The following is a 26,249-nucleotide window of genomic DNA, read 5'->3' as shown; positions in this document are numbered from 1 at the left end:
CTTTTGGTTCGGGCCTTTAAAGGGAGTTTACACCTTAGGAATTCTAAGAGGAGCAAGTTCATTGGTGGAAGTATTTCCCCACACCCCATTGAGTTCTCACATGCCTATCCTCTGGGAGGATAAAAGAAGGGCAGCATTGGGTCTGAGAGAATCTACTCTGGGATAGAATTGTGATGCCAGGCAGGCTGAAAGGAGACCAGTCTGATTTGTGGAAGGACAAGAGCTGGAGGGGATTCAGAGCTCCCAAGAAACCTGCACACAGAGGAAAAGATTTTACAGATATCCTCCCAGAGAAGGATTATAATTGAGCAGACGACTGGACCCTCACAATTCAAGAACTTTACATAAAACATGTTGAACAAAAGCTCATTTTAGAAAGAACTGAAAAGATTTACATGAACTGATGCTGAGTGAAACAAGCAAAACCAGAAATACATTGCAGTAACAGTAAGATTGTGCGATGATCAATTATGACAGAGTTGGATCTTTTCAATGGTTCATTGAATGGAAAACACCACCTTCATCCGAAGACAAAACTATGGAGACTGCATGAAAATCAACATATGCCATGTTCACTTTTTTCCCCTCTTGTGGCTTTTCCCTTTTGTTCTGATTTTTCTCTCCCAATATGATTCATAAGAAAATAGGTTTTTTAAAAATTGACATGTATTAAACCCCCCTCCCCCAAAAAAATGTTTGTTTGGTTTTTTTATGTATAACTAGGGAAAATTAAAAATTAAGGAAAAAGCCAAAATGCTCTTGTAGTCCCACAGTTCTTATATTTTCTCTTCTCAGTTTTCCTGAAATATTTCACAAACTCTTATTTTTTTTATCTTTTCTTGGTGTCTTATAACACTATTAGCTTCCCTTTGCCCAATTCTAGTTTTTAAGAAATTATTTTCTTCCTTAAATTTTTGTAATTTCTTGACTTACTTTACCTAATTTTTTTGATTCTCTTGGTCTGTTCTAATTTTTTTCCTCTAATTTTCCCTCAGTCTTTTTCATTTGTCTTTTAAAATCCCTTTTGAGCTCTTCTTTTAGGGCTTTTGACAATTAGGCATTTTTCTTTCAAGTAGGGGTGTTTTGTTTTGTTTTAATTTTACCATCTTCTGAGTGTGAACCAAGGTCTCTGTTCTCCATGGTAGCTAGGTTCTTTCTCTTTTGCTTACTTGTGGTTGTTATTATTATAGTTATTTTTTTTAAACAGTTTATTATTATAATTAAATTTTTAGTCTGGAAGTATCAGGATCGTGCTTCAGCCTTCAGGTTTTTCTTACTATTGTTTTCTAAGCTCTGTCTGGGAGCTGGACCTTTGGTGCTCCTCTTTACCTAACCTAATGTCTAGTACCCCCATTCATGAAGTCACTACAAATGCTCTGCTCCTTGTGGGCTAGGGGCTGGACTCTTCAGCTCATCCCTCTGCCTTGGAACCAAAATCTGGAATTCAGCTAAAACCAGGGATTTGGTGCTTCATTGAGTTCCCAGAGCCCCAGAATCCCCAATCTTCTGCTGCTGTACTTACTAGGCATGTGCTTGCTCCTCCTTGCTTACAGTCACAGCAGAGTCTGGTCAGTGAACTGGTATTCAGCAACTGGGGAAGATCCTTCAGTTGTCCTATGTTTAACTGTCTGACCTCAGTTCCTGCAGCAGAATGCCTAGAGGTATTTGCACTTTAGTTGAGCCAGCCTCCTGCCCTGGAGGTTGGGTTTTCTTAAGGTCTCCAAGTTGTCTTCATAGGACAACCTCTGACTTTTAATTATTTCTGCAGTTCAAAATTTCCTTTAAGGCAATATTTTTATTATGTTTGTGGGGAAATTTTTGAAATATGTGGTATTTCCCATATTACTCTGCCATCTTCCTGAATCCTCTCATGGGGCAAATATTTTTTCATCAGACCTCTTTATCTTCTGTGTACTAGAGCCAAAGTGACTAAAGAAGGACTTTCTCCTTTTACTTATCAGTACCTCTTCCAAACTTAACTCTGTTCGTTCCTTTTTTCTAGGAGAAATCCAGGATGGTCCAGATTCATTTCTTTTGCTTTGGTGGAACTATAATAATTATTAGTAAAAAAAATCTTTCTGGTGTGAGGCTTCTTGCTTTTCTTCCCTCAACCCCCTTCCAAAACCAATCTGGGACTTGTGAGCTGTGGAAGACCCAAGTCACCCTTATTTCACAACTGTTTATATTGATTGCATGAGAAAGCAAATTGCCACTCTTTTTCTAATATGGAAGATCACTAGACCTTACTAAATACCCTACCTCCAAATCCTGAAGCCCCCTGCTATTATCATCTCACTTGTATATGTTACTAAGGACTGTTGGGTCTTAACATCCACTCCATTGCCTCTTGAAAACAGACACTGCCTCTTTTTCTATTTCTATTTCCAGAGTGGTACTTGGCATGCATAGTAAGTACTTAATAAATGATTTGGTGTTTTCATTCACTGTGTGTTGCTTTCTTTTTGTTTTTAGCTAGTATCTTCTTTTCCACGGTATTTAATTTTACCCTATGTATTTGCTTTAACCAATAGAGCAAAAGGCAACCAAATAGTCTTAGAAAAACCAGTTTCTTTTGAAAACTATTGTCAAAACAGAAAACCACCAATATCTAAGAAAAAATGATAAATGGGATTTAGGCTCAGTAGAGAAAGTCAAAGCAAAGGATGGGCAGGTGGGAATTTTACCCAGTTAGTTCTTAGCATCACAGCCACTGATATTCTGTATTGGTTCTTTTTCTTATTGGCTCAGGCAATCAGGACAGCAGCAGCATCCTTTCAATAAAAGTAGTGGTACTAAACACCACTCAGTGAGCTGACTTCCTCTCTCTTCCCTCATGCTTTTTCCAATGGCATACCCTAGATACCATTTCTCTCCTCTTTCATAGAATTGGTTGAGAAGGGCCTTTTTGTTGGAGGTGGTCTTATGGATCCCAGGGGATCATATAGGAGGAACCAGAAGGCTCTGTCTGCTCTGTCAATGTATGTTGTCTCAGTGTCTTGTTACATAACAATATGTTGGTGCCTTATTTTACTGCTTTATGAGGATGGACAACCATGTCTTCTATGTTGTATTTTCCCTGTCCTGCCTGCGCATGGTGTTCTTTACACAGTTGGTGCTGCTTAATAAGTGTTTTTTTGAATGAATTAGTGAATAAAGAATGAAGTAAGGAAGGACCCTATACATAAAACTAGAGAACCTAGTATTGAGTCCTACTCCAGTATTTATTACTCACGTGATATTAGGTAAGTCATTTTTGGAGCCTTAGTTACCTCCTTTGTAAAATGGAAACAGTAGAATTTGTACAAGCTCTCTGACAACTCTTATTCTGAGAGAAGGAGTCTTTGTAAATTGTAAATCATAACAGAAATATGAGCTGCTGTCATTACTGATATTCAAACACTGCAAAGAGGAGCCTCACAAAGTATTTACTTAAAAGTTGTTTTCTCAAATTGTTTCCTTTTCTTCATTTATTCTATCATTCTTGCAGAAAAGCAGCCCAGAAGAACGAGAGAAAATGATCAAACAACTTAAAGAAGAGTTACGATTAGAAGAAGCAAAACTCGTTTTGTTGAAAAAATTAAGACAAAGTCAACTGCAAAAAGAAGCCACTACCCAGAAGGTGTGTATTTGGGGGGGGGGGTCTGAGATGAGTTGTTCTAATAAAAGAATCTCTTTAAGGATGGTTATTCCAAGTATTTCACTTTATACACTTCCTTAGGATACTTAGGGCACAGAATCCTCATTATTTTTAATTGTTGTTTTAAGGGAAAATGAGATTTTTTTTCTGGGGGTACATAGGCTAGTAGAAGGAAGGGGAATTAATTTAATGAAAAAAAGTGTTTTGGCCCCACAATGCTTTGTTTTTAAGCAAGACAACTATGTAATTGGTGGGATTTTCCATTATTTATTAAATTTTTTCTTTTGGAGAAAGCTCATTTTAAGAATTTCCTTTGTGTCCATAGCACTTTGTAGTATGGTAGATATTCTTATTTTAGCCAAAAGTTCATTTTACTATATAGGATTTCCTTTAGAACAGTACATTTAAAATATGACTTCTATGGGTACCAAAAATGACAATATATCTTCAAATTAAAAAAACAAAAAACAAAAAAAAACCTTTAATATTTATTAAAGCTGGAAATACTGCCCTAAGACTTTTGGGACATTTAAGTGTTTACTTAGTAGATAGATAAAAGTCTTTTGCTGCCTAGGAACTCTACTATTCATATTTCAAGAAAGACTTTTTTTTTTTTCCTATTTTAGAATATATGTACATTAACAGTTTGATAGCTCAAGATTCTATTATTTAGACATTTAAAACTTTCTTACTGTTGGATTTCTCTTTCCAGTGTGATTTGGGTCTTATTTGAACCTAGGAATGTTGAATGTGAGGGTAGTAGGAATGTAGAGTGTCTATGAAAGTAGAATGTATATGATGAAGTAAATACTTTCTCATTCCTAAATCTTTTTAATGCCTTTTTAATAAAGATAATCAATTTGTTATATACATCCATCAGTGTATAATCACTCTTGCTAACTACAACATCTGTTTTAAAAGCAGATAATATTTCTAATTGAAAAGGACCATTAAAGAGTATGTGTTCTTCTTCTTCTTCTTCTTCTTTCCCCCCGCCTGAGGCTGGGGTTAAGTGACTTGCCCAGGATCACACAGCTAGGAAGTGTTAAGTGTCTGAGACCAGATTTGAACTCAGGTCTTCCTGAATTCGAGGCTTGTGTTCTATCCACTGCGCCACCTAGCTGCCCCCGAGTATGTGTTCTTCAATGCAAATAGAGCTCTTCTATATTCCTTAGTAGAGGATTTTCATGACTTTGTCATAGTGGCATATAGTCATAAGAGAGTGATTAGCACTGTTGATATGAATTTGTCTAGACTCATCCTTGAGCCTATACTGTTATAGTCCACTAGCGTAATAGGACTAGCTAAAACTTGTCACTAACATAGTCAAGAGTTTCTACTACATGAAGTATCTAAGAAAAATTTCAGTGGCTATCATTAGAGGAAAATGTTTGAAAAATAACGTGAATATAGCTACCTTAAAATTTTTATTAGATTTCTAAAGTGTTTTGAGATTTTTCTTTTTCATTTGGGAAAATTCCCATCTTGTGAAATCTCTCAGTTAAATCTTTTGTTTTATTGTAGTAGGTGCCTTTGTAAATTAAATAATAAAATACATCCTAGAAGAACAATTATTGACATGGTACCTAAAATGGGTGGTGGTAATACATGGTAATGCTAATCTTGGCCATGTTACCGCAAGACCAATTTTCCTTGCTCTCTTATGGGTATGAATTTCCCTTAACGTTTTTGGTCTCTGTCCAGTCTGCAAAATCTCTGCATTGAGTTGTTTGTGGTAGTGGTTTCTATATTCACACTTGTAAACTTGGATATTTTCTTGTCAATTATCAGATGGTAAGCTCTAAATATTATTGGGAGGTAAGTGTTAAAACAGGGACTAGCCTATTCCTATTCCATTATTGCCCATTTGGCTCACTTTACTCAAACACAATCTCCAGCCATTCTGGCCACATGAAAACAAAGCATAGAGTCTCCACTTACCTATCTGGCGAAAGCAATGAATGATTGTAAAAACTCAACACCATTGAAGATCTGTGGTCAGTAGAAAATTTTTTGTGCCCTGTTTTTCCCCTCCTATTCACACATGCCCAACAATTTGCCTTTATTCCAGGTATTGACACAGAGGATATTTTCTTAGTTTGAAAGTATGGCTTTGGGAGCATGGGCAAAAAAATCAATATCTTCTTAGCAAAATCTTACTCCATGAAGATTACTTATTCGTGTGGATTTTAGGAGGAGGGAATGTTTTTATTCCTCTTAATTGTTTGTCACTTTGCTCCCACCCTCTGACGTGTGTCATTTTGATGTTCTCTTGCAGCCTACTGGCTCTTCTGGGAATGCTGTAGCCACCCCTCCCCCCTTGGTACGGGGAACACAAAACATTCCTGTTGGCAAGCCATCTCTTCAGGTCAGTTTGATCCTTGGACACACTGCCAGGTTGGAGGGAAATTAAATGAGAAGGGCATAAAGAGAGAGAAAAGAAAACATGGAACTCGTTTCTAATATCAGTGCTGCCTTCCTAATTTGAAACAAACACAAAAAGAATTGTTGGCTTATTATGTATTTATTGATAGGAAATATTAAGTAGCTCAACAAAAATTCATATGGTGGCAGATGATGAATATTTAACATTGGAGTTTCAGTATAGGACAAATCTATGATTTATGATTAATATGGAACAGATCCTAGTAGTCATGGCAAACTGGAAAAACAGACCTCAGTCAACTGTTATTAAACCATAAAGCTTCCAAATGTTGGCCACAAGATATAAAGGCTTCAAGGATAAGAAAAACAGATTTTCTAAGCCAAGACCCAAATGTCCTGAGTTTCTCTCCTATTTGGCTGTCTATAATAAAATTCCAAATTCCTTCAACCAAAATGAACATTTGAAATGCAGAACCAAATTTGCAACACTGTAGCTAATAGAATTCACTTTTAGATCTGCATTGGGCTACCCCAGTGGCATAAGCAGGCTTGAGGGCACCGAAATGATATGGCTTCCCCTTAGAAGGAGAACAATTTAAAGAATACTCTGATTACAAGCTGGATTTCCTGAGGGCACCTAAACTGTGTAACCAAGTCACTTCATCACCAGATCAGTTTTATAACTGATTTGTTCCTTACTCATTTTTGAAGGCACCCAATTCTATATCTTTGCCGTATGCATATGTTAAATGGAATCTACATTTTGTGTGAGTGTTAACTTCAACTTTCTAGCTACTCAGTTAACCCAGATCCTGAATTTAGTGTAAGTGTGGTGTTTTAGACATGGAATAAAGCACCCTACCCAAATTGAATCACAGTAGCCCCCTTTTAAGTGACTATCAATATATCTAGTATTTATACACTTAGTATTTTTTGTGATGTGCCTTTGTGCTTCCCCACTTATAAAGTCATTGCCTTTGGGCATTTTATAATTTGCAGGCCTCTTCTAGTAGAATACCAGGCAATGTTATTCCTCCTCCTCTGGTCCGGGGAGGTCAACAGACATCTTCAAAGCTGGGGTCTCAGCAGAACACACAAATAGTGATGCCCCCTCTTGTTAGAGGAGCACAGGTAAGAGAAGGGTAGCTGGTTATATATCATATATATATGTCAGTTGGATTCTTGAGTCTTTATTCTCATACTTCTGATTCAGAACCTTACAGTTTCACCTTTTATTTGAAACTAATATTATTGATTAGGATCATGTTATCTTTTCTACAGTAGTATTTGGTTTGCTCTGGTTAAATGTTTGACACCGGTGTTGAGATTGTCTTTTGTTAGTCTGGAGCTGTGCTAGGATTTAAACTGCAAATAATGAATTCGCTTGCAGTTTGACAGATCTGACATTGTTTCAGTAATCTTAAAGAGAAGTTTCTCGGTGTTACTGTCCTGGTTAGTATTCTTTGCCCATTTACCATCCATTACTTACCCATTACATTCTTTAGAAGAGATCCACAAAAGTAGGTTATTCAGACAAAGGTGCTGTGGTTTTTCTTTATAATTACCAATAGAACAGCTAATGAACAGTTATTGTAGTACACAGATGTTAGGTAATTTAAGGTAAGCTATCCATAAGCTATCCTTTGTTCTTGTCATATGATCAGATCATCTTTTCCCAGAATTAGCTTCTTGGTGTCATGCAGTACTCAGATTATTCTTTTTGTTGTTGTTGTTTCCCCTGAGACTGGGGTTAAGTGACTTGCCCAGAGTCACACAGCTAGGAAGTAGTAAGTGTCTGAGGGCATATTTGAACTTGGATCCTCCTGAATTCAAGGCTGGTGCTCTATCCACTGCGCCACCTAGCTGCCCCTACTCAGATTATTCTTGACAGTTCTTTATTTGTCTTATGATGTTTCCATTAAATATAATTTTCCAAAAACTATCTGTATAATCAATTATCCTTCTATTTAATTCTTTATTCCAATCATTATTCATGTGAACTGTCTTTTAAAAATACATACAATGATGTATCAGCCCTATAAATTGTGTATCTTAACGTAAACAGTAGATTTATTTATTTATTTATTTTTATCACCTTGGTTTTTCCCCAATGTTAGTTAGGCCATCTTGTTTTGAATAGATACAAATCCTGTCCTTGAGATTCTACATTGCTCTAGGGTTGTGTACACCAGGACAATGTCATCCACAAATAGTAATAACTTGGATAACCTCACTGTATTAAAGAAAATTCCTCATTAATTTTAACTTTGTAGGATCTCTTTTGTGATAGTGGTAAATATCTTTGGCAAACTTAATGTCTCCCAAATTTGTGCTTTTCTTGATGTTAATGGTAGAAGGTTACTGGGAAATGATCCTCTCTTGCAGCATTCAAAGATTTTGATAATTTTTGAATTAAATTTTAAAAAAAATTTTAATGTTAATTATTCTCCCTTCCTCCACTCCCTACCAATTGAGAAGGCAAGATGGTACAGTACCCATTAGACACGCAAAGCCATGTAACGCAGATCTCTACATAAGCCCTGTTGCTTCCCTTCTTCACAATGACAAGAAAAATAAAATGAAAAAAAGATATTTCAGTCTTCATTCTTCATAATCTTTGATTGGAAGACATACTTTGTTAAAAAATAGCCATAAAGGTGCTGTTTCTCTCAACTAAACTGATGCTTTTTAATAATACAGTAACAGTAAGCAGAGTAGGATCTTGTACTTTGTCCATCTTTATCATTTTGTCAAGCTTCTTTAAATTAGTTTTACCTTTCCTTTCCTCCATTTTATGAGATAAGACTCCTTTATCATCTTTCTTTATAAGATTTCATAAAGAAGTTTATATTCTAAACTTATTATCACCTTTGACTGATGTAATGTCTATTTGCTATGTCTCTGAATGAGAGAGCAAAAGAGCTTTCCAATAAAAGTATGTTCCTTGAAAACAATGACTTTCATTTTTGTCTTTGTTTCTCCCCAGTAGCCAGCCCGGTACCTGACATATTATAATTACTCAATAAGTGCTTGAATAAGACATTTTTATCATGAAGTTTGATTTATATCAGTTAAGCTTGTGTTATAAAATTATTTTAACCCATATCTGCAACCTATTTAAATCCCTTCCCCCCCTTTTTAAAGTATTAGTGATTTGTTTAAATAGATAAACATGGAATTGTTTTAATTATGGATGTCATTAGATCTTTGATATAACAAATCAGTTGTCTTGACCATCCACAGATTTCTGTTTTAGTGATATCTTCTCACCTATAGTGAAATAAAATCTACCTCCCTCTCACTTTACCATTGTTTCTAATGTCTCTATCCCTTCTACCTCTCCCTAGTTCTAAGCAAAAGAGGGAAAATCCATCTTCCATATGCTATCACTTTATATTATTTATTGACTATTTTTTATGCTTTTAAGCAAACAAAGCTATGAAAAAGTTTTTTTAAATGATCTTAAATTCATTTATATCCTGCAGATTTCTTTTAAATTATTGTGAATATTTGGGTTGAGGACTACTTAGGATCAATTAGCTTCTAATTTTTTTTAAGAATATTTTTAGTTTTGATTTTCATTTACAAATTTTCTCTTTCCCTCTACCCCTTCCCCCACAGATTGAGAAAACAAGATATATAATACCTGTCTTGTTTATTAAATCTTACAAATCATATTTCCACATTAGCTGTGTTGTTGGCAGTATATGGAGGAGGCAAAAAAAATTAAGAAAAAGGAAAAAAATATCCTTTATTCTGCACTTGGTGCCCATTACTTCTCTATCTAGAAAGGGGATAACATTTTTCAGAGTTGCTAAGTCTTTCCCAATTGATAATCTTTACAGTATTTCTATTTCTTAGTACATTCTTCTAGTTGTGTTCATTTTATTTTTCATTAGTTCATATAAGTCTTCCCAGATTTTTCTGAAACTATCTCTTTAATCACTTTGTATAAATTCTTTTCCTTTTTCTTTGATTTCTTTGGTGTATAGATTTTGAAGTATTGCTGGGTCAAACCAGTATATTTGCAGTTTTATTGCTCTTTGGACAGAGATCCAAATTGTTCTCCAGAGGGGTTTAACTAGTTTACAGCTCCACCAGAAGTGCATTAGTGGACGTATTTACATTCCAGCACTTATTTTCCTTTACTGTCATCTTAGCCAATCTGATGGGCATGAGTTTGAACTTCAAAATTGTTTCTCTAGTTATTAGTGATTTAGAACATTTTTTAAATGATTTGATTGGTTTGACTTCATTTTTCTGAAAAGTGATTGTTTATATCCTTTTACCATTTATCATTTGGGAAATGGCTCTTATTTTTATAAATTTGTCCAGTTCCTTATATATTTGAGAAGCTTGCTATAAAATTTTCTGCCATTTTCCTGCATTTCTTCTAATTTTGCTTCATTGGTTTTCTTGGCGCGGAAACCTTTTAAATCTTCTTCCCGTGTCCAAAGATTTAATAGTTAATTTTTTCCCCTTGATCTCCTAATTTTCTGATATCACCCTTTATTTCTAAATCATAATACTTATTTTGAGCTTTTCTTAGTAGCAGTATGAGATATTAGTCTATGATTAGTTTTTGCCACACTACTTTTCCAATTGTTTTCTAGAAGTTTTGTCAAAAAGTGACTTCTTGTTCCAATAACTGTAATCTTTGGTTTTCATCAAAGAACTAGGATATTTTACTCATTTCCTTCAATACGTTAGGTGCCTAATATATCCCACTGAATCAGCCATTCTTTTTCTTATCCAGTACTAAATTGTTTTAATAATTACTGCTTTTCATTATAGTTTGAGATCTGGTACTCCTAGAACCCCTTCACTTTTTTTTTTTTTTTAAATTCTCTTAATATTATTGACCTTGTTTCCCTCTAGATGAATTTTGTTAATTTTCTTTTTTAGAATTATGAAGAAATTCTTTAGTGGTTATGCCTTCATGTCAAATACTAAAAAGGAGAGATCATGTTCCTCTTAAGTTTTTTCCAGATGAAGTATCCCTAGTTCATTCACCCTGTTATCATTTGACATCGTCTAGTCTTCTCCCTTATCTGTGGAACAAACACACTTCATTTAGTCAATATCCATTGTAAAAAGTGGTGACCAGAACTGAATACATTGCTTCTCATTCAAATCTGTTAATACCAGGGGACAAACAGAAATAGCAATTTATCTGACCCTAGATGTGAGAATAATCTTATACTATTGATCAGATATTGAAACATCAAAAAGATAAAGACAGCCATATTAGCATTTTTCATTATGAGAAAATTCCCACAGATAATAGTGGTATTTAAGATCCTGTATGATATATAACACTTAGGTTACTAACAGAATGTAAAACATGAGACTTTTTTGTTCATACAAAATATGAGATTTTTCCATTGTTACTTAAATGAAAATAGTCATTAATGCATTAAAGATCTTCTCTTGCGCCTTAGGTCCTGAAATAATAGTTAATAGTGTGTGAATTATATCAACTATGATAATAGTAATACTGTTGCTTTTTTGTCCTTGTTTTATATCATCGCCATTGCATCATTTCTCTGCTTCATGAAATCATTGCATCAGCCAATATCTGTCTCTCCCCAGCAAATCCATAACATCAGGCAGCATTCCAGCACGGGGCCGCCTCCTCTACTTCTGGCACCACGAGCATCTGTTCCCAGCGTGCAGATTCAGGGTCAGAGAATTATACAGCAGGGTCTTATCCGAGTTACCAATGTCCCCAATACTAGCCTGCTGGTAAATATCCCACAGGTAAGTTCTGAGCTATTTGTACGAAAAACATAATGCATGATTTAAAGAAACCTAGGAGGGTAGGAGGAGGAGTCCATAAATACATCCCAATTTAGTGCATTTAGTTCCATGTTTGGGATTGTGTGGTTAGAATAGTTAGAATAAACTATTTACATCTCCCCTTTCACCTATGCAACCTTCTAATGTTGACTCAAATAACACTGTTTCAGCAAACTTGCAGGAAATAATATATTCCTGCATAAATCCATAGCCTTTCTGCATATTATCAACAAAATTTAACAGTGAGATTTCCAGTAGGTCTTCAGATCTTTAAAACTCTTCCCTAATCTTCCCTAGGTTAAAATCATTGCTCTACCACAAACAAACAAGATAATTTAAGCTTTTATTAAGGCACAAACTGGCAAGCAATAAGAACTTTTCATTGTTCGCACATTGAAATTTTAAAATTTTGATTGACTCTGCAGGCTTGAGTATTTGATTTTTTTTCAGTGGCATACTTTTGTTATGGTTATTTGAAATTAATTTTCTCCTTTTCCATCCTCTACTAATATAAGTAAACCCTGGAGTGCTTTTTGTATAAATTTATGTATCATCTAAATAGGGAAATTGGAGGCATATAGTAATGAGTATATACCTCATGGAACTCCAGAGCAGGCAGACATTATAATGTTTAAAGGAGATGGCAAAAGAGTCAGAGGAAACAGCTGGGCTATGATTAAATCATTCCCTTCCACTTTGGAGTCTGTTTTAACTACATTTTAGACAGGACCTCTTTTTTGTTTAATGTATGGGTCTGATTCAGGTTTGTGCTTTTCTTTCATTTTTAAGGCCTCACCAACTTCAATTAAAGGTACAACAGTCACGTCTGCTCAGGGTAATGCAACCACGGGTGTTGCATCTATAGTGAATGCCAATGATTCACCAGCCAGCCGGCAAGCTGCTGCAAAGCTTGCCCTACGCAAACAGCTGGAAAAAACACTGTTAGAGATTCCCCCTCCTAAACCACCTGCACCAGAGATGAACTTTCTACCCAGTGCAGCCAACAATGAATTTATATACCTAGTTGGATTAGAGGAAGTGGTACAAAATCTCTTAGAAACTCAAGGTGAGTTAACAGTGTGCGTATATGTACTCGTTTTCTTACTCCTGAAATTGCTGTTAAATTTCATGTTTTTAGTATAGTAGTATTTAGAATGCGTTAACTGAGAAACACCCTGTAGTTTTCACTGTTGCAATTCACTGGAGAAAACTTATACCTAAGAATCATAGTAGTCAGTATTTTAGGTGGGAATGCTTTCTTGGTTTTTTTAGAATAGTTCAGTAACTTATAATTTTCATTGTGAGGCAATAATAATGTTTTGGGAGTTGAGAATACCAGAGCTTGCTTCCTTTTCACTCAGTGATCTATCAGATCTATCTTTTTCTTGAATGTCTGGAGAATAAATGTATTTTATCTTGAGAAAACTATGAAAAACACTGATCCTAGTAATGTAGATACCTGAGTTCTACCATTAATTTACTATATTTTCTTTTTCTTTTTTTCTTTTCTTTTAACTAATTTTATAATTATAACATTTTTTGACAGTACATATGCATAGGTAATTTTTTACAACATTATCTCTTATACTCCTTTCTGTTCCGAATTTCCCCCTCCTTCCCTCCATCCGTTCCCCCAGATGGCAGGCATTCCCATACATATTAAATATGTTATAGTATATCCTAGGCACAATATATATGTGCAGAACCAAATTTTGTTGTTGTTGTTGTTGTTGTTGTTGTTGTTGTTGTTGTTGTTGTTACAAAGGAAGAATTGGAATCAGAAGGTAAAAATAACCTGGGGAGAAAAACAAAAAATGGTAACAGTTTACACTCATTTCCCAGTGTTTCTTCTCTGGGTGTAGCTGCTTCTGTCCATTATTGATCAATTGGAATTGGATTAGCTCTTCTCTATGTTGAAAATAACCACTTCCATCAGAATACATCCTCATAGGAAGGAATTTATGACCAGAGGAGAACTAGAGATCATTATTGATCACAAAATAGAAGATTTTGATTACATCAAACTAAAAAGTTTCTGTACAAACAAAACTAATGTAAACAAGATTAGAAGGGAAGTAACAAATTGGGAAAATATTTTTAAAGTTAAAGGTTCTGACAAATGTCTCATTTCCAAAATATATAGAGAACTGACCCTAATTTATAAGAAATCAAACCATTCTCCAATTGATAAATGGTCCAAGGACGTGAACAGACAATTCTCAGATGATGAAATTGAAACTATATCCACTCATATGAAAGAGTGTTCCAAATCACTACTGATCAGAGAAATGCAAATTAAGACAACTCTGAGATACCACTACACACCTGTCAGATTGGCTAAGATGACAGGAACAAATAATGATGAATGTTGGAGGGGATGTGGGAAAACTGGGACACTGATACATTGTTGGTGGAGTTGTGAAAGAATCCAGCCATTCTGGAGAGCAATTTGGAACTATGTCCAAAAAGTTATCAAACTGTGATTTGGCTATCAAGCCTCTCTGTATTTATCCTTCTGGTCATTTCTTATAGAACAATAATATTCCATAATATTCATATACCATAATTTACCCAACCATTCTCCAATTGATGGGCATCCATTCGTTTTCCAGTTTCTAGCCACTACAAAAAGGGCTGCCACAAACATTTTGGCACATACAGGTCCCTTTCCCTTCTTTAGTATTTCCTTGGGATATAAGCCCAGTAGTAATTTGCTATATTTTCTTAAGAAAATCATTGAATCTTTCAGCATGCTTTAATTTCCATTCTGCCTTGGACTTCCATATTGTTTTTATGAGGCTAAAATGAGACCACAGAAATGATAGAATTGAAAGACAACTGTGAACTCATATATCCCTGTTCACTTTATTTTATAAATAAGGAAACAAAATCAGGGAGAAAGAAAGTGGCTTGCCCTCCTGACCCCTCACTGAAAAAGCAGAAATATTAGAAACATTTTAATACAAGCACGTATAGTAAAGCAAAACAAATTCCCATGTTGGCCATTTCCAAAGAAATTTTTTTTTCTTGATCAGCATCCTAAGATTATCATCTCTCTCTCTATTTGGGAGTTTCATCATAACACCTTTGGAATTGTATTTGACCATTGCCTTGATCAGAGTTTCTACATCTTTTAAATTTATGTGTTTTTACATGATTGTTGTTATGGTATGAATTGTTTTTCTAGTTCTTCTTACTTCATTTTGTATTGGTTCCTTTAAAATCCTTTAAAATCTTATTTAAAAATAAGTTTTTCTGAAATCATTCTCATTGTTATTTCACAGGAATACTCCATCACATTCCTATAACATAATTTGTTCAGCTATTCCTTAATTGATGGGCATTCCCCTTTAGCTTCTAATTTTTTTGCTACTATAAAAAAAATTATCTTTTTGAACGTGTAAATTCTATTCCTCTTTGATCTCTGGGAAAAACATTGAAATTTTATGTGGTCAAAATTTTACCTTCTGTGATCCTCTGTATTCTATTTGGTCATAACTGCTCTCATTATAGATCTGACAAGTAATTTCTTGCTCCTTTAATTTATGAAGATCACCCTTTATGTATAAGTCTTAAACCCATTTGGAACTTATCTTGTATATAATATGTATTCAGTATATATTTGTATAGACTTATTAGTTTTTGCCAGATTGCTCTCTAGTTTTTTCAAAAAGTTTTTATCAAATAATGAGTTACAGTTTGAGATTTGATTAATGATAGACCTCACTTTTTAATTTATACCCTTGACCTCTTGTTTCAGGGGATAGATGTATCATATCCCCTATTAAAATATAAACAGTTTGTTTTGTTAGTTCCATATGAGCTCTCACATTTTTAAAAAATATTTTTCTTGATTCTGTGTTTGCATTTCTAAATTCTTACTCACCTCTAGGTGTCACACAGGTGGAAAGAAATAAAGCAAGAAAGAATTATGGTCTTATGGTAATGAATCTAGTGCTCTTCTCTATGCAGCACATGGACTCCTGCCTTTCAATCTTTTTTTTTTTTTTTTTTTTCCCCCCCTCCTCTGAGGCTGGGGTTAAGTGACTTGCCCAGGATCACACAGCAAGGAAGTGTTAAGTGTCTGAGACCAGATTTGAACTCGGGTCCTTCTGAATTCAGGGCTGGTGCTCTATCCACTGTGCCACCTAGCTGCGCCCCCCCCCCCCCCCTCGCCTTTCAATCTAATGGACAATGTTTAAGTCCAGCACCAATTTACTAGAACATTCAAACAGGGGCAAGCTCAAAGGAAGGTTGCGCATACACAAATACAGATCTGAAACAGAGCTCAGTTGAGGAGGGTAGTGAATAGAACTAATTTTGGTGCACTAATAGCTAGCAGATACCCAAGCTAAGCTGTTCTGAGATTCTGAAATAACACAACACCCAATATCTCAGGAAAGCAGAAAGAAAACAAAAGCCAGTCCAGATATTCTTTTTAGAATTGCACAGACCCCTGTCTAGATCCCTAGACCCCAAACTAGAAGAATGAGCAAACATATAACTCTTTGTTACCACACTATCAGGAGGTGCATACAAACTTTTATTTAGCCTTTTTATCTGTTTGAATTGTTTGCTCCTCATCAGGAGGAAGGAATGTCTTTCAAGTCATTTCATACTTTTGGAATCCATGGTTTCATCTTTGTAGGTGTACTCTCTATCAAAGCTGATCGAGTTCCTGCTATGTAGTTGACTTGTTGGCGTTACTTTAGCTGAAAAAAAATTAATCTAATGGCCAGGCCAGCCTTTTAGTGACATCTCTTAAAACATAAACCTGCCATTGGACAAAAGCCACTCAATTCATTTAATACCAGTTCTCTCTATGAAGCCTTTCACATTGGTAGGATGGATTGAAGCTCTCACTCCAAATTGCTGCTAGACTCAGCCACTGGCCAACTACAGTTATACATATTGAGAATGACAGAAACTGCAGATTTCCCATTGATTTGAAATTCTTCCCCTCCTTATTCTTCTGAAGGTTTCAGACTGGAATAGAGCCTGGAACTGAGTCCTTGCTTCTCACTTAAGATCAGAGCCACACAGTTTGCTATTTGTTCCTAAATTTGTTTTTTTAATGAAGTTCATAGCTTAGAGATTCTGGGACACCATCATAAATATAGATCCCATACTCGTTTTTTCCTATGTATCTGACCCAGAATGGGGTAATGAACAAAAGAATGACCACTTGGTATCTTTTCCCATATTCTGCACAAGATTGGGGACTTCCATAGGTCTGGTACATCTTTTAGTCTGGGTTTACATCCTCAAGTCCTTTTTCATTTACTATATACTAGAATACTCCATGACTGTACCCAGACTAGATCTTATTCCCTGATTTCCAAAGACTTTTCTATCACCTTTTACTACTGTAGGTTGAAACTGTAGCTCACTGACTTTTTTCTTCTATTTTCAATTAGTTCTTAATCTAATGCATTCCCTAGATCTTTGTGGAGAATTTGGTAGAGTGCTGAGCTATACTCTGCCATCTCAGATCTCCCCCCCAACATCCTTTCTGGTTCTAACAGTCTTGAAGTCTTTTAATCTTTTTGAGCAAGGACTGCAGCTGATGCCTAAATAAAATAAAAAAGTTCTGAAATGAAGGCTCATCATAATAATAACTCATGTTTCCCTAGCACATAAACTTAAGAAATCTTTTTTTTTACTTTTTTATTTGTGATATGGATAATAACATTTTCTCCATTTTATAAAGGAGAAAATAGCCTCATGGAGTGAAATGATTTGCGTAGGGTCACCCTACCAGTAAGTATGAAAGCAGAATTGAAATCCAGGCTTATAATTTTTAACTTGTCAAATTGCTACTCCTAGAACAATGAAAAGAGGGCATTTTTCCAAAGCCAGGGAACTCTTAAATGCTAAATTTGGAGGGAATTAGCATTTCAAGCTGTTCCCATGAATAACCATTTTTATGAGAAAAAAAAAATGGGTTTCTGTTTTTAGTGTCTTAGCAAGTCAGGAAAGGCAACAGGCTTAGTGGAAAAAGCACTAAATTTGCTGTTGAGATGGGTTCAAATTTTGGCTCTGATACTACTTTGGATACTACTGATTTGGAACAGATTGCTTCACCTCTTTGGGACCTCTGTTTTCTTTTGAAAAATTGTGGCGACTTTATAGCTTACATAATCTAACTCAAGTTTTTTAAAAGTGAGTGCTTAAAAAAAAATCTTAAAATGCTATAGTGATAGAACCTGTATATATTGAAAGTCATACATTTTTTTTTTTCCTTAAGGAAATGGTTTTTGTTGACCTAAGCTTCTAACTAATCTGATTTCCCCAGGCAAAACTTCAACTGCAACTTTATCCCATGAGCCCTACATGTGTGCTCAATGTAAGACTGATTTCACCTGCCGATGGCGAGAGGAAAAAAATGGAACCATTATGTGTGAAACTTGTATGACATCAAATCAGAAAAAGGCACTAAAGGCCGAACATACCAATCGCCTGAAGGCTGCATTTGTGAAGGCTTTGCAGCAAGAGCAAGAGATTGAACAGCGGATATTACAACAGACCTCTTCCCCAGTGCAGACCAAGCCAGAGCCAATGACCCAACATCATTCATTGAAACAGGTAAGTAGGGAAACTTCACAACTACTCATCAAGGAGCCATTGCTTTTTGGACCTCTGTAAGATTTGACTCAGTTATATATAGTTTTAATTGACACTGAAATGTATGTTGATCCTTCCAGGTATTCTTAAATTCTGGTTCATATAGAGTAAGATGAGTTCTTTTGTACTCCAAGGTAAGCAAATTCTCAAAAATAGTGGAGATTTTTCACGCAATTTTTTGGTAGCCAGGTCAAGTAGTACTGAAACTGGCTTTATTCAGGACATCCAAAGATTGGAATTCAGGGTTTTTTCATGTGTGAAAAATTGTTCTAAAGGTACCCAGCACTTGGTAGATTTTAGTTGTATCTAATTTCTGTAGTGAATTGTTTCAAACTTGGCTTAACCATGGAAGAATTTGTTGTTTGGCTTTTCACTGATTTAGTTATTGCTTTATGTAATATTTGCATTTTGCTTTTTGAAATTACTAATTTGGAGTTAAAATGTTGAGCTTTAAATTTTTACAACAAAGAAGATAAAAGGTTCTATTTTAAAAATAAAATCTTTTTGTGAGGGTAAAATTGAAATTCAAAATAAAGACTTGTAAGTTATGCTATAGTATAGTCTAAAGGACATTGTTTTGAAAGGTGTGGAAATAGACAACAATTAAGATTAAACAGTTGATTTTATAATATTTATGTGGCATATCTCTACCAGGGAATTTGAAGATCTTTCTCAAATTACAGTAGTTTTCTGTTTTGTAATGATAGTTTTCTACAATCCTTTCTCCACTTTGCTTTGGAAACAGTAAGACATTGTGACTTAGTTCTTTATATCTCAGCTCTTTTCAAGAACTTTTCAAAAACTTTAGATAAAAATATTTATTCTAGGGCCTTAAAATATTAACATGTTAGCACAATTTCTTTTTTCTTTTGGGGAAATTTCAATATCTTGCATTTTTTGTTAATTGTATTTAGATTTCTAATTGTCCCCAAATTTAATTTAACAAACTTACCAAATGCCCACCATATGCAAGGCTCATGCACTTAGTGGTGGAAATAAAAAGAGATTACCATATTGGTCTTACTCTCAAAAATGATATAATTTTGTGTGGACAAATACGCATACAAAAAAAATATGATGCTACATATTTTGTGAATTATAAATAGATCTAAACTTAGTGCTATGAGAAATTTGAGGAGAGAGACTTTGATTTGGATTATGTTGCAGTGGTGGTGGTCTAGGAAGTCTTCATGGAGAAGAAAGGATTCTGAGTTGACCTTTGAAAGGAGACTTGGAAAAAAGTTGAGAAGAGCCCAATAAGTCCTTTACAGACATGAGAAAAGAAACAGCAGTGAGAGAGAGCATTGAGAGAGCCAGGAAGCAAAGAGGCACAGTTTGTGACAGGGAATACAGGGAGAGGACATAAAGTATACACAGAGCACAGAGCAGCATTTCCTGGAAACTCTGTAAATGAGGGTCAGGCTTTACCAGAGCCCTGGGTGATCTCATTTTCAGCTCTCCATTTGTGCAAGTCATAAAAGCATTGTATAAGTTGGTATTCTGCTCACAAGAGGGCTGTGCTTCAAGTCATAATTGAGGTTCTAGGGAAAACTGACCCAGCAATTCCCTCAGTTTATCTTAGCCCACCCGGGACAGCATAAGCCCTTCCTATCTTATATTGAGTTCAGATTAACCACTCAAATACAATGTGCTGTTTTCTCTTTTTCCCTTGGTTAGTATAGGTTCTGAAGTCTCCAGTTTTTAACAGATAGAAATGATTTGGGTAGGGTCCAACAGAGGACTGAAAGTATCTGAGCTATAGTAAGTTCATGCTCTTCCATGCTTCTAATTGTTTCTTCTCTTGCACCAGACTTCTAGCCAGTTGGCCCGAGGCCCCCCAGGGGTGCCCAGAGGAGTCTTACACACATTTAGTCCATCACCTAAACTGCAGAATACAGCAACTCCTGCAGCACTTGTTACCAGGCCAGGTAAGCACGCCGAGAGACCTGTCAGCAAGGGCAATGCTACCACCAACTGGAAGAAGACTCCCATCAATACAGGTAGGTTTTTTATATCTTGTTTTTGATAGACATTGATTGCTCTTTAAAAATTTTATTCTGTGCACATACATCTAGCTCCCTCCTTCCTACTCCCATTCAACATACTTGGAATCTTAGACTTTTAGTTTAGAAAGGACTTAGAGGTCATTTAAACTGTCCCCTACCCAAACCCCCATTTTACTGACAAGAAATAGAATGATTGACCTAAAATTATACAGGTGGCAAAACTAAAGTTCGATCCCAAGTATTCAGACCTAAAATCCAGTATTCTCCTAATTACGTAAATTGGCCAGTTTAGAAATAAGGAGGAAAGAACTCAGATGGTCATAGTGAGTTGGAGTACAAGGTACAGAAAGAAAACCTACAAGAGGAGAGAAGAAATAGGGGAACAATCTCATCAGGGTCTGAGATGAACTTCTAAATTATTACTTCTCTTAGCCATTTGAAATTTGAATGATCAGATTTATCTATTTGCATATTTTCTGTTTTTTGTTTCTTCTTTCCTTAACCCTTTAATGTCTCTTATCTTGAAGAGAACAATGGAGGAAAACATAGGATTATCAGATCTCTGCTATTAAATCAGAGGATTTCTTTTCTTTTTCTACCTGTATAACCCATGCACCAACCCAGCTCTTCTCTCCCCATCTTTTCATATACAGTAAAGGTTAAAAACATTAATCTTGTAAGGTAGATAGTATAGATAATAGGTAAATATTGTAGAACTTAAGTTCTGAGAGTGGAATTAGTCTCCAGCTTAGGATCACATACCTGATAAGTGTAGGAAGTAGGATCTAAACCTAGTCAATCAGTCATCAAGCATTTATTAAACATTTACTATATGTTAAACATAGTGCTAAGCACTGGGACTACAAAGAAGGGTAGATATTAAAGCTTTAAATTGTACCAAGACTTTTAGGACATCCTATATATGGTAATCCTGGTAAAAGAGATTTGAGTCAGATTGTATGTGGCAGATAGAATTTGTATTCTGGAGGTGATAAGGGAACCCCTGGTGCTTTTTGAACTGGAGAGAGGCTAAGGAAATTCATTTCAAATGCTATTTTGATGTCATTAATCTAATTACATTAAACATCCTCATAGTTCTGAATAGATTTTTAGCCTTGCCTAAATTGTTGAGCTCATATAGTATGCCTTTAATCAATGGCAATTGGATTGAATTACTGCATTTTCCAACTACTTCAGTTTTTTAGATCAAAATTTAACTTCTTGGGACCCTTTCCTATTACTTGGAGATACTATAAATTAAAATTAGGTGACAAATTATTGGGAATTATGTAGAGGAAATTTATGTTATATAAGTAAGGGGTCAGATGAGACTAAATAGATGATCTCTGAGACCCCTTCCCACTCCAAGATTGTTTAATTTTGCAATTACTTTTGAAAGGCACTAGTGTTATCCATTTTATGAATATCTTTGTATTGTCAAGCACATTTCTTTTCTTGAATCAACTATTATCCATCTGCAGTTAATTAATGATTACTATAGCCCTCATGTTTAGAACATGAATCCTTTAGGGGATGTCATCATTCTAATAAGCCCATTCAAATTTACTGTTTACCAAGGAGCATAATGTTATAACAGATTTCAAGACACATTTTCTCATTTTAAAGAGATTATAGTCCAGGTGAGAAGAAAACTTGCAAATAAGAAATCTCATTCTCAAAGAAATCTTTTAGTACCTGGACAGATTGTTTTTGTCATTCATTTTGTAAGAAATTAATGCTGAGAAGAATAAAATCTTGCTAATGTGTGTTTATTCTTCCATAATACATGATTCTCACTATATTCCAGTTACATTAAAAGGATGATAGTATTTCTGTAGCACTTTAAGATCCTGTCCTCATAACCTTAAGAGAGAAGCAGTGCAAATATTATTGTCACCATCTTATATATGAAGAAATAAATGGATTTGCAGACAAATAAAATGACATGTTCATGATCATACAAGACTGGTCATTTGAGTGTGGATATGAGACTCTTTCCACAAAACCCCTTCTCTTAAATTTTCAGGAAGAGATTCAGTGATTATTCAGAGAAATTTCAAAAGCTGCTTCATTCAGGAGAGGCCCACCTCTGAGGCAGGGCATCTTAAGCTCTAAGGGTCTTTTAACTCTATTTATTAAATATTCTGTTAATTGTTATTTCAGTATAATTGGTTTCCCTTATAATTTTATGCATTTGAAAATCTTGTTTTCATAAGGGATAGATTTAACTAGACTGCAATAAGAGATCCATGACAAACATAGCAATGGTTAAGATCTCACCTCTAAGGCGATCCTTCAAAACTATGATTCTATTTTTTTTTTTTTTTTGTATTTTATTTTTCCAAATACATGTAAAGATAGTTTTTACATTGATTTTTATAAGACTTTGTGCTATAAGCTTTGTGCTTTTCTCCCTCCCTCCCTTTCATCTTTCCTCTTTAAGATAGCAAACAATCTGAATCAGTTAAATCTGTGCAGTTTTTAAAAATATTTTCATGAACTGTTGTGTAAAAAAAAAAATAAGACCAAAAAGGCCAGGGGTGGGGGACGGACACAAGAAAGAAAAAGCAAAATGAAAAAAGTGAAAATACTATGCTTCAATACACATTCTGTCTCCATATTCTTTCTCTGGATGTGGATGACATTTTTCATCGCAAGGCTTGAATCACCATTATCGTTGAGAAGAAAGAGACAGGTCCATCACAGTTCATAATCATTTGATCTTCTTGTTATTGTGTACAATGTTCTCTTGATTCTACTCACTTCACTTAGCATCAGTTCATTTAAGTCTCTCCAGATCTTTCTGAAATCATCCTGCTGGTCATTTATTATAGAACAATAATATTTCATAACATTCATATATCATGATTTATTCAGCCATTCTCCACTTGATGGGCATTCACTCAGTTTCCAGTTTCTAGCCACCACAAAAAGGGCTGCCACAAACATTTTTGCACATGTGAGTCCCTTTCCCTTTTTCATGATCTCTTTGGGATACAGACCCAGTAGAGATATTCTTGGATCAGAGGATATGTAGTTTCATTAATCTTTGGGCATAGTTTCTGCTTTTAAGTACTTCTAATGGTAATGGTCAATTATTTACCATTTTGCTGTCAGAATAAGTGATCAGGATTTTAAATTGCAACTGTCTTTGAAAGTATCATTTTTTTGAAAGAATTTGCTAGGAGCTCATGAAAGGTATGTAATCTAATCTCTGCTGGAGACATTTTAAAGGAATTGTCTAATAATTTTTTTGTTTGTTTGTTTCAGGTGGCGCTCTTACTTTTGTTAACCCTAGTTTAGCAGTACATAAAAGTTCTTCAGCATTAGATCGTCAACGTGAATATCTGTTAGACATGATCCCACCACGATCCATCCCTCAGTCTGCCACATGGAAGTAATGCAAAGCAAAGCCCAAGTGGAAGATTTCCCTCTTTCTGCCATCCCTTTTTTATGCCACAGTACAGTGTGGGACCTGCTTTAGTCCAACAGCTGGATATGCCCTCTCCCTTTTTTTGAAGGAAGCCAGATGACCAATTCTTAACTTCAAAGTGCTACTGCTCTCATAATGAATATGAGAATAACAGCTGGGTTGTGGAAACAGAACTTTTTGATACTTTGGCTAGAAAATTCTCAAGATTGGCTGGTGGTAAAGGGCAGAGGGGTGAAATCAACATTACTTTGGTTGGGGGGGGGTTACGTGGGGTTTTTTTGTTTTTGTTTTTTGTCTTTAGTTTCACATCACCAGCACAAAATTGGGACTAAATGGACTTGTTCTGCCTTTGGTTTCTTTCACATTAGTACCTTGCCAGTCACAAGAACATGTGAGATGCACTGGAGACCAAGAATGCCCTTGTGTGAATAGTGAAAACAGAACCCAGTGATTACAGATGTGTTTAGTGGGTTGGATTTTATTTTATTTTATTTTTTGTCTTCCCCTCCCCCCCATTCTCCCACCCATTTCTGACTGCCTCCCCTTACGGCAATCTTACAGATTGAAATATTTTTTAATCGGCTCGTAATAATGGAGTTAGTGATAAAGAAGTGCAAACTCAAGTATTCCAGTTGGACATGATTCCTCCTGGACTGGTTTGTGCTCGGGAAGGCACCATTAATAGGAATCCATGGCATAGACGTCTTATTTTCAGCAGAATTTGTTGGACAGACTTCATAAGAAGCTCGAAGGTCTAGCCCTGAAATTATTGAACGTTGAGCAGCTGCTGCCTCAGCCACATTCCTCCAGCAGAGAGCATGTTGCTTACTTTTAAGTTTCCAGAAACTAGGACGCTTATCAAAAAGAACAGAACAAAAAAACTGAAAAATAAAACAAAACTAGAAACTCAGGAAAGCTGCATGCTATTGAAAAGAGTGAGGAGATAGATTGTGGCAAAGCCAAGAAGGTTGGTTTGGGGTGGGGGTTGGGTATTGGGGGGTGGGGGATTTTTTTATTTTGGTTTTTTTTTTCCTACTGTTTGTTATTGATGGAGAGAACTGTGAGTTAAACCTAGTGTGTGCTCTTGTCAGTGACAACAGCAAACACCGATGGGGTATGCTTTAGGTAGTGTATAAAAGACTACCTAGTCCTGAATATTTTTTTTTCCTTCCTGCCCACCCATCTTCTTTAATCCATACATACCAAGCATGTTCCTTCCATCACATCACTTCAGTGTTTCATTTTGGGTAGAGCTTTAGATACCCCATCCTTAAAGTCAGGGTTGCCTACATTGTTAGTTTTGAGTTCTTCCTTTTTAGTCTACAGAAACATTGAGAAGGATTGAGTCTACTTTTCTTATTCTCCTTCAGATTGTTCTAAAGTGGCAGAAGTTATCTAATTTTTTTTTAATGGTGCCAGAATTAGTTCTGATATGAATGCATCACTATATGTAAACATGTGTGTACATGTATATGGATATAAGTACACACAACATATATACAATGTATATCTAGATATACAAATGTATATGTGTATGTGTGTACTCGTACACACACACACACACACACACGTATGCAAGGGGATTACTGGCAGATTTCCACTAGTCTTGATTTTCTTATTGGCCACAGTTAGGTATTTAATTTAAGAACATTCTGTAGGGCATCCCTCTTGAAATCCCAACTATTGCATTCTAATAAAAAGCTCATTTTAACCCCCCCTTCTGTTGTGTGAATACTATCACTGTTTAGATAACTTTGATATATGCAGTAGAATAGAAAACCTAGTTTTGCAACAAAAACAAAATTTTTTTTTTGGTGGTTGTTGTATAAAACCCTAGAATTCACATTTGACTTTTGTTTTGAGTGTATGATGATGAGTTAGGATGTGAGAGGTGGGGGGAGGTAAGAGGGGTGGTGCTTGGGGTTGTTTTCCATTCCAAGTTAGGATGAGATTTGGGATTTAAGGGGAATATATACATTCAGGAAAACAAAGGTGCATTTTTGCATCATAATATCAAATTATGCAAGTATTTCTATTGGGGGGTGTGGGAGGAGGGGATTTAGGGGGGCATTGTGCCTGGCAAATAAATTTCAGTCTTATACCCTCCTTGAGCTAACTAGCCATTTCTATTTTATGGTATGAGCCAAATTGTGTGTCTGAGATAAGGGGATGTTTTAAAAAATGATAATCCCCAGGCCTCCTGGACTTTAAATGAAGAAAATGTTATTGATTGTACCTTTTGGTTTTGAATTGCTGTGCCTATGTAATGAAACACCTTTGTGAAGGAAGGCAAGATTAATAGCTGTATTGGGGGAGAATAAAAAATTGAATTATCGGGGAAAGAATTACCATATAGAAAAATTGT

General features: G+C 35.4%; 1 protein-coding gene across 7 annotated transcripts in view; it reads left to right on the top strand.

Annotated features, from left to right (window-relative positions):
- The window catches only part of GATAD2A (GATA zinc finger domain containing 2A), a 198,795-nt gene extending 173,195 nt beyond the window's left edge, over window positions 1-25,600 (top strand). For 4 of the 7 annotated variants that reach the window (XM_074306937.1, XM_074306920.1, XM_074306929.1 and 1 more), the window contains 8 exons: window positions 3,488-3,619; window positions 5,916-6,005; window positions 7,022-7,153; window positions 11,594-11,782; window positions 12,611-12,887; window positions 18,117-18,406; window positions 20,256-20,445; window positions 23,722-24,342. In XM_074306937.1, the coding sequence (XP_074163038.1) occupies window positions 3,488-3,619; window positions 5,916-6,005; window positions 7,022-7,153; window positions 11,594-11,782; window positions 12,611-12,887; window positions 18,117-18,406; window positions 20,256-20,445; window positions 23,722-23,852 (1,431 nt within the window). In that variant the 3' untranslated portion in view covers window positions 23,853-24,342. Of the gene's footprint in view, window positions 1-3,487; window positions 3,620-5,915; window positions 6,006-7,021; window positions 7,154-11,593; window positions 11,783-12,610; window positions 12,888-18,116; window positions 18,407-20,255; window positions 20,446-23,721 lie in introns of all 7 variants that reach the window. The other 3 variants (XM_074306965.1, XM_074306972.1, XM_074306954.1) reach the window with 2 other exon arrangements.
- The last annotated feature ends 649 nt before the right edge of the window (window positions 25,601-26,249 follow it).

The sequence above is a fragment of the Sminthopsis crassicaudata genome, chromosome 1, assembly GCF_048593235.1.
Source record: "Sminthopsis crassicaudata isolate SCR6 chromosome 1, ASM4859323v1, whole genome shotgun sequence".
NCBI classification, from domain to species: Eukaryota; Metazoa; Chordata; class Mammalia; order Dasyuromorphia; family Dasyuridae; genus Sminthopsis; species Sminthopsis crassicaudata.
This window is presented reverse-complemented; position numbering and strand designations above follow the sequence as displayed.